Source organism: Manacus candei, unplaced genomic scaffold, assembly GCF_025592945.1.
Source record: "Manacus candei isolate 608988 ecotype Guabito, Panama unplaced genomic scaffold, ASM2559294v1 h1tg000037l, whole genome shotgun sequence".
NCBI lineage: Eukaryota > Metazoa > Chordata > Aves > Passeriformes > Pipridae > Manacus > Manacus candei.
In genome coordinates this window covers 1,752,751-1,761,210 of record NW_026138085.1, presented here as the reverse complement: position 1 = coordinate 1,761,210, position 8,460 = coordinate 1,752,751, and the positions used below count along the sequence as shown (strand labels likewise).

The following is an 8,460-nucleotide window of genomic DNA, read 5'->3' as shown; positions in this document are numbered from 1 at the left end:
GTGTGGGGGCGAATAGTGGGTGGAAAATCCCTCATCTGTCAGCGTATTCCCACAGCAGTGTCTGTCTAGACCAACTTCCCGTTGGTGGGAGCTGCCCCGTGCCCACACAGCCTCACCCACGCGCACACAGGGGTGCAGAGCCCGGCATCCGTCTGTCCTGCCCTGCCGTGGCCACCCCGCTCCCTGCTGAGGGTCACCCCAGGCTGCTGGATGGACCAACCCTCCTGTCCCACCCACACCAAGCACCTGCACAGCCTCTGGGTGGGCTCGGTGCCAACCTCATCCCGTGCCAGCCCGACGCTCTCTCGCACACACACCAACCCCTTTATTGTTGTGCCAGAAACCACAGCAGCGGCAAACACCGGGAGAGTGGGGACACAGGCTGCCCAGGCCCCCACTGCCAGGACAAGCCCCCCCAAACACCACCTGAGGGAGGGGTCCCCAGAGCCAGCTGGGCTAGAGCCAGCCTGCAGAGGCGAGCCTGGCACTCAGGAGAGGACCTGGGCGGGCTCCCTGAGGTGAAGGGGTCACACAAAGGGTGGTGGGGCTGCAGTGGGCCCAGCCTGACCTTGGCTGTGGCAGACCTTGGGCCAGAGCAGGTCAATCTAAGCTCTGTGCTGCTGCAAAGCCTGAGCAGAGCCCCCACAGCCCCCCACTTCTAGACCTTTGAGGGACACCCTTGGAAGATCTTAACATGGGAGAGGCATATCCTGATGCCAGGAAAGCTCCTATTCACTCCATGAAGGGTTCCCCCTCTCTTGCTCTGCCCAGCCTCTCCTTGGGGCACCCACTCCCACTACCAGCACTACCTCCTGTGGGGACATTTCTATGGGCACAGGGGGCACCAGGGTGCCCATCCTCCCTCTTTCCAGCATTTTGTGACTCAGATTCCCATGGGACAGCACCCTGCTGCCTGGGTAGGGGGGTCTACGATGGAGTTGGAGAGCAGATCTGCCTATTGGGGGGCGCGGGGCCAAATTCCCACCCGTGCCCCCTGGCTGCCAAGCCTCGGTCATGAGGGTGTCCCCCCACAAGAGCCCGTGGAGAGGGCTCAGGCCTCGTGGTCACTGGTGCTCAGGTGGTCCTCGGACAGCCCCGTCTCGTCGATGTTCTCCAGGGAGTCGGCGTGCTGCACCGAGAGCTCGGCCAGGCTCACGCTGGGCAGGGTGTTCTGCTCCGGGTACACCCAGGGCTTGTACTCGGGGTCGTGCTTGCGTTTCCACTCCGGGTACTTCAGCCCAGCCTTGTAGATCTTCTTCATGGCCTGCGGGCAGAGCGGATCTGGGGATGGAGCCCCGGCTCCCAGCTCCCCCACTGCTGGTTTTTGGGGGTGTTGGGAGGGGATGTGGGCCTGGCTTGGAGCACACAGCCCCAGCAGCATGCCCAGTGTCACCCAGCACCCATCCTGTGTGTCACCCAGGACACATCCTGGGAGTCCTGGTCCCCCAGTACCTGTCCTGGGAGCCCTGGGTCACGCAGCACCCATCCTGTGTGTCACACAGAACACATGCTGTGAGCCCTGGTCACTCAGCACCCGTCCTGGGAGCCCTGGGTCACTCAGCACCCCTTCTGTGAGCCTTGGTCACCCAGTATCCATCCTGTGTGTCACCCAGGATACATCCTGTGTGTCACCTAGGGTATATCCTGTGAGCTCTGGGTCACCCAGTACCCGTTCTGTGAGCCCTGGGATACCCAGTACCTGTCTCATGAGCTCTGGGTCACCTAGGACCTGTCCTGTGAACCGTGTGTCACCCAGCACCCATTGTGTGGGCTCTGGGTCATCCACCACCCATCCTGCCCCTACCCAGGGGCTCTTAGGGGCGGCTCATCCCTGCTGCCTGTGCATCCCACCACCAGCCACACACCCTGCTTACCTTCGGTGCCACAAACTGGGAGACACGGTTCACCACCCACTTTGGCAGCGACCCTGCAAGAGCCCAAAGCCCCGTCACTCAGGCAAGCAGGGCCAGCCCCAGGGGAGGCACTGTGAGCCTGCAGTGCTCCGTGCCAGCCTGAGCAACCCCAGGGCTGATGGGGGAGGGACCCCCCTCTTCCTTGGGTTGTCCCCACTCCCCAGAGTGATGGAGAGCCAGCGGGTGAGCTCTGGGGGCACACTGGGCACGGTGCCCCCTCCCCTCCCGCTGGCACTCACCGCGAGGGTCCACCTGGGTGAGGTAATAGAGGACACAGGCGCCGGCGCCGTTGGCCTTGATCAGGTAACCCGTCTGCAGGGACACGGCCCTCACGAAATCCTTCCGGGGTGGGTAATTCTGCAGAGAGATCCCATGCCCCTCAGAGCCTGCCCAGCCCTGCCTGTGCCTGCTGGCACCCCTGCCAGCACCGGGGGCAGTGGGGGGCTCACCGGGTGCTTGACGCTGTAGTTGATGATCATGTAGTCGTTGCCCAGGGGCAGCCAGGAGCGCAGGGTGACGAAATCCCGGTTCTTCAGGGGGCTGGGGCACTTCCCTGCGGGCAGGGAACAGTTACACTGCCAGCCCCACGGCCCCACAGGCGCTCACAGGGCTGTGGGGCTGGGCAGGGGGAGTCTCCAGGGGCAGGGGGCTGCTCACAGGAGTAGTATCCGACGTCAGCGTTCACGGTGAGGCGCCCGATGTCGTAGGTCTCGATCATGTTGGAGTCCCATTTCTTGCGGTAGCTGGTGTCGTGCAGCACATCGTAGAGGGTCTCGGCAGGGACATCCTTGCAGGAGATGCGGGTCTGTGGGGAGACAGGCAGGGGGTCAGCACTCAAGCCCAGACCATGGGGCTTTAGGCTGTCCCCGTGGGCAGTGGTGTGTCTCTGTGGGCAGTGGTGTGTCCATGTGGGCAGTGGTGTGTCCATGTGGGCAGTGTGTCCATGTGGGCAGTGGTGTGTCCGTGTGGGCAGTGTGTCCGTGTGGGCAGTGTGTCCATGTGGGCAGTGCTGTGTCCCTGTGGGCAGTGGTGCGTCCATGTGGGCAGTGGTGGGTCCCCGTGGGCAGTGGTGGGTCCCTATGGGCAGTGGTGTGTCCGTGTGGGCAGTGGTCTGTCCCTGTGGCAGTGGTGGGTCCCTGTGGGCAGTGGTGTGTCCATGTGGGCAGTGGTGTGTCCCCATGGGCAGTGGTGTGTCCATGTGGACAGTGGTGTGTCCCTATGGGCAGTGGTGTGTCCCTGTGGGCAGTGGTGTGTCCCCGTGGGCAGTGGTGGGTCCCTGTGGGCAGTGGTGTGTCCCCGTGGGCAGTGGTGTGTCCCCGTGGGCAGTGGTACATCCCTGTGCTGCTGTAAAGCACGTGTGCCACAGAGGATGCTCTGCACACACGGTTCAGGACACGTCTCTGCTTCAGGACAGCCCAGGCAGAGCCCCTGGTCCTGCATCCAGAGCGGGACTGGAAAGACCCTCTGCCCTCAAACAGAGATGACTGGTGGTCCAGGCTCTGGGGACCCTTAGCCCTGCCCTGTCCCCTCAGGGACAGCAAAGGGATGCTCCTGCCCTGGCAGGATGGTCTCGGGTGTGGGGTCCAGCCTGGGGAGGCTGGAGGGGCCGTGGCTGTAACCCGAGCCCTGGAGCTGCCCACCCTGCCCAGCCGGTGCATTATTGATGAAGGCAGCGGCCCTGCTCCTCTCAATGCCGGGAGGAAGGAGATGTCATCTGCTCCTCGTTAGAGGCCTTGCATCTTTGATGAGGTGCTGTGTAACTGGAGATGGCCCCCTGAACGTGGCAGGTCCCATCAATCTCGGGCAAGCTTTCCCCGGTGGCCTGGGTGGTGGTTTGTGCCCGGCGTGCTGGACTCGTGCCCAGGACAGGCCTGGAGATGTGCTGCAGTCCCCAGGGCACCGTGGAGCAGTGTGGGAGCACCCAGCCCCCTCCTCCTGCTCCCCCGCCCCAGCCACCCCCTCCCAGCTGGGTCGGAGGTGCTGCTGCAGGGAGAGGGATGTTTCCAGCTGTAGGTGGAGCTCATGGGGCTCCTGGAAGCTTCACTTATCACAGCAGGAGCATCTCATCCTTGCACCCCCCAGATTCCCCACTAAAGCCTGTGCACCACCCCCTTCAGCCTCGGATGAAACAACAGACTCACCAGGCATAGCGGGTGATCAGCTGGAGTGGGGGAAACACAGAGCCCAAAACCATCCCAAGGGATTTCAGGTGGAAAAAATCCAGAGCTCCAACTGCTTGGTGATCTCTGGGTTAATTAACTCCCTCAGTTAATGGAAAGACTGCGGCTCTTCTGACCCCAAGTTCCAGAGAGCTGTGCAGCTCAGCTCTCCCATAGGACTGGGTGGAATCCTCCATCCCATATTTTGGGAAGAGTCCCTGGGCGGTGCTAACCCCTATACCATGCCCAGACCCTCTCCAAGGTAGGGAAAAACCACATCAAGGAGGTACCTCTTGCAATGAACCAGGCTGGGTGATGGTGCCTGACCCCCTGGACCTGCCTGGGGTCCCCTCTCTGTGTGGCTCATGGTGGCAAGGGGGACATAACTGCACCCCCTCTGCCAGGCAGTGTGTTTGACCTTGGCTGGACTCCAGGGGTTCCTGCCAGCCTGTCCTTCCAAGCCTGCCCTGATCACACAGAGCAGCATCCACTTCTCCAGTCCGGATCTCAGGGATGTGGCGACACGGAGACTGCGGGACACCCTGTCCAAGGCTGGGCTGAAGTCCCAGCACAGGGCTCTCCCAGACCTCCCAGCACCCACACAGCCAGACCTCTCTCCCTGCAGGAGGCAATCAGGCTGCTCAGGCATGATTTGGCCTCGGTAGGTCCCTGCTGCTGTCACCACTGCCCTTCTCCTTCAGGACATGGCTTCAGGATGATGTTCTCCATCTCTTTCCCAGAGATGGGGGTGACACAACAGCCCATAGTACCTTGGACCTCCCTTCTGGGAGATGGGTGTGATGGATGGCCTCTTCCCAGATATCAGGGAGCTCCTGCAGGCACCAGGACCTTGGCCAGACCCCTCAGCACCCCTGGGAGTGTCCCTGTGACCTGTGTGTGCCCGACTGGCTTAAGTGCTCCCTGATTCTAGTCCAAAAGCTCTTCCCTGGCTCGTAGCAGCAAGGAAATACAGCTGCTGCTCCTCCTCCTCCTCACCTTGGCCCCGAGGGGCCTCCATCCACAGCAGCACTATGTGCCCAGCTCCTCCTGGTGCCTCCTCAGCTGCATGTGCTGGGGTGCAGGCACCTGAGATGTGCTGCTGATTGTTCTGTGCTCAGGAGAGTGGTGCAAGAGCCTCCTCCAGCATGTTGTATCCCTCCCCACCACCTCCCTGTGCCTTCCCTGCTCCTCAGGTCACGGTAACCCTCCCCTAACACTCCTAGCTGAACACTCTCTCAGTCAGGTGGGCTGTCCTGTGGGTAAGATGCTCTGCCCCTCCCTGTTTTGGTGGATCCCGTCGCTGCCCGGCAGTCTGGATTCTTGGTGGCCAGAAAAACCAAAGCCTGTGACACCCACCATGGATGGACCTGCATGGATGGACACCACCAAGCATGGACCTGCAGGATGCTCCCACACAGGGAGCCCACCTAAGATGGGTTTCCTGTGCCCCTGTAACCTCTCCTGATATGCCCAAGGTCACCGGGCAGTGCCACTGGGGCTGCTTGGATGAGCAACAAGGTGTAACAACAACCTGAGGGGCACGGGGGCTCTTAAACTCTCCGAGATGCTCATCCAGTGAGGATAGGAGGTGATGTGCCCCGGGATGGGGGAGCCAGGGAAAGGACACCAGGGAGGGATCCCATCCCTGTCTCACGTCCGGGGGCTCCCAGCAAGGCCATCTCCGTAAGGTAACTGATCCCAGGGCCTTCCCACCTGTGCCCAGACCAAGGGCAGCGCAATGTGAGCCCACAGGGCAGGAGGCCTTGGGCATCCCGGCAGGTCGAGAGGATAAAGCAGCTGGAGAAGCACCTTTGGGGGTCTAACCCTGCCAGCCCTGGGATTTGGGGCAGAAATACCCTAGACAGGCTGGACTGTGCACCCCAAGCGTGGTCAGCACCCCAGGGACCCTCGGGAGTCCCACAGCTGGGGCAGGGAAGGTCGAGGGTCTGCTTACCTTGATTTTCTGCACGGTGCAGCTTTCCTCTTGGCCCTGACTCCACACCGTCACACCAGCCTTGTTATACCGACAGTGCCAGCCCTCCAGGCTCTCACACTGATCCCTGAAGGAGCTGAAGTCGGAGTCATCTGGGATATAAACCATCTCCCCTCCTCTGGACATGAGGCTGAGCTGCTGGACCCCGGGCGCGGGCACTGGCTGCAGGCAGGCTCCTTCTGCCTCACCTCTCGGGAAACCCGGCTGTGCCCTTGAGCTCTGCCTCGCTGGGTGCCTCCTGCAGCTCACATCATCCTCCCAGCCCCGAGCCCGTGCCCCTGGAGCGGGCACCGGTCGCCCAGGCACCCCGGGATGGGCAGAGACCCGCAGCCAGCCCGGCCACGCTGCGCCGCACGGAGCAGCGGGGGGAAGGCTCCCTCCCTGCAGTTGCTATCGCAGCTGCGGGGAGCTCAGATGTCTTCCCCGGCCGGCTCTCCGGCATCACATTTCTCTCCGCCGGCTGTCAGCTCCTCTATTATTCAGCAGGTAGCAGCACGCAGGTGGCTCGGCTTTCAGGGCAGAGCTGCCCTCGGCTCCCCGAGCCCCTCGTCCCTCTGCCCCTGCTCTCCCCTGGCCGGTGCCCTGGCAATCTCTGTGCCTGACTTTGCAGCACCAGCTCGCTGGCAGGATCAGCTGATGCCGGGAGCAGGGGCCAGGCCTCCCGGCAATGCCAGCACGGGCCCTGGGATGGGGCCACGCTCCAGTGCACAGGAGCTTGGCTGCCGAGGGGCCCTGGGTGTGTGGGGTGGGCTCCTGGCCCACCTGGGGATGGGAAAGAATTTGCAGATGGGAGGTTGCCCCCGCTGGGCTCGCAGGATGATGCTGGTGGGGAAAGGGCCCTGGGGGTCTCCAACCCTCCTGCTTGGAGCAGAAACACCACCAGCACAGGAAAAGTCACCCATGGCTTTACCCCGTCCTGAAGGATGGACTTGCCCACCTCACAGGTCCCACAGCTGCTCCGCCTCTCAGGGGAAAACTTCCAGTTCTACTGCCCACCCCGAAGCTGCAATTCATGCCCCTTGTCCTTTGGTACATCTCATGCCCTACCAAGAGAGACCAGCTCTGTCACCAAGGCACCTGCCCTCCAGGTATGATGCTGGTTAATCCCAACCCATCCCTCTTGTAGCCCCAGGTCCCAGCCCTACCAGCAGCATCTGCTCCCTCTGCAGCTCCTCTGCCTCTCCCTGAACTGGAGGGGCCACTCTGGACACTCTGCACCCAGCTGGGGGTCCCCTGGTGCTGCATGGAGGGGACAGGCTGGTGGCCACACTGTTCCTCGTGCCACCCAGGTTGCAGCTTGTCCCATTTGTCCAGCTTCTTGTCCAGAACCCAATCCAGGGCCTTGTCCCAGACAAGGGACTGTCCAGTCCCTCGGTGCCCAGCCTGGATGAAACCTGAGGTTATCTTGCCCATCTTGTTGATGTTCACAAGGTTTCTCTTGACCTAAATTTTGGATTTCTCGGGGTCCACCTGCACTGAGACTCTGCACACTCTTTCCCCAGGTTTAGCCTCACCTGCAAGCAAGGCTGCACTTGCCTCCTCATCCAACAGGGATGGGGAACAGCCCCAGTACTGCCCCTGGGGTACCCCCCTTGAGACCAGCATCGACTGGGGAAAAACTCGTGGGAGGGCCAGCAGGGAGAAAGCTGGAGAGCTGCAGCTGCTCCCAAGGCCTTGCCTGGGCAGGAAGGCTGCCTGCACTGCCTGTGCTCCTCCTCCAGGCACAGGATCGTCGTGGGGCCATGTGTTTCCGAGCTTGGGATGCTCCAGGTGCCAGAGGCAGAGCTGCCAATGCCACGCTTGGTTAAAGAGCTGCCGCAGTGGGCAGGGAGTGGCAGATCCGGAGCTGGAAAGACCTTGGGGTGGCCTTGGGGCTGCAGAGCAGGGAACAAGTGTGGCCGGACAGATTTATGGCCTCAGGCTGTCTGACACCACTGCTGTGGTGTGCCCTGGGGTGCACAGGAGTGTGTGTGAGCTTGTGCACCCCCGTGTGTCCATGTGCAAGTGGGGACAGCCAGCCCCAGGCTCTGCAGGAGCCAGACACAGCCTGGAGTGGAAGGACCTGAGCCTGGGGGCTTTGTAGCCTCAAAGTGTGTCCATGGGGCGAAAGAAGGGAGGACACTGAGGTCCCCGGGATGGAGGAGCTCCGACAGGCTCTGTGGGAAGGAGCAGGCTGCTGGCACAGCAGCACTGAAGTGGAACCAGCCCTGCCTGGCCGCGTTTCTCTCTGCGCCTGAGAGACAGGAGCATTTCTCTCCCTGGTTGGACAGGCTGGAAACTGGAATGGAAAGTTCTTTCTCCTCTTCTGCAGCAGCCCCTGGGGCCACTGATCAAGCTGGAAAACAGTGTAGCTGTCCAAGAGCTTGCTGGTCACCATCACATGCCCCCTGCAAGC

The 8,460-nt window shown here is 62.1% G+C and overlaps 1 protein-coding gene across 1 annotated transcript; it reads right to left on the bottom strand.

The window, feature by feature from the left end:
- Positions 1 to 329: 329 nt before the first annotated feature.
- Positions 330 to 6,636, bottom strand: LOC127473773 (START domain-containing protein 10-like). The gene is made up of 6 exons (XM_051793819.1): positions 6,027 to 6,636; positions 2,571 to 2,718; positions 2,363 to 2,466; positions 2,153 to 2,270; positions 1,875 to 1,927; positions 330 to 1,264 (listed from the first exon to the last, which is right to left on the bottom strand). The coding sequence occupies exons 1-6, from the start codon at positions 6,189 to 6,191 to the stop codon at positions 1,052 to 1,054; spliced, it is 801 nt and encodes a 266-aa protein (XP_051649779.1). The 5' UTR covers positions 6,192 to 6,636; the 3' UTR covers positions 330 to 1,051.
- Between the last annotated feature and the right edge of the window lie 1,824 nt (positions 6,637 to 8,460).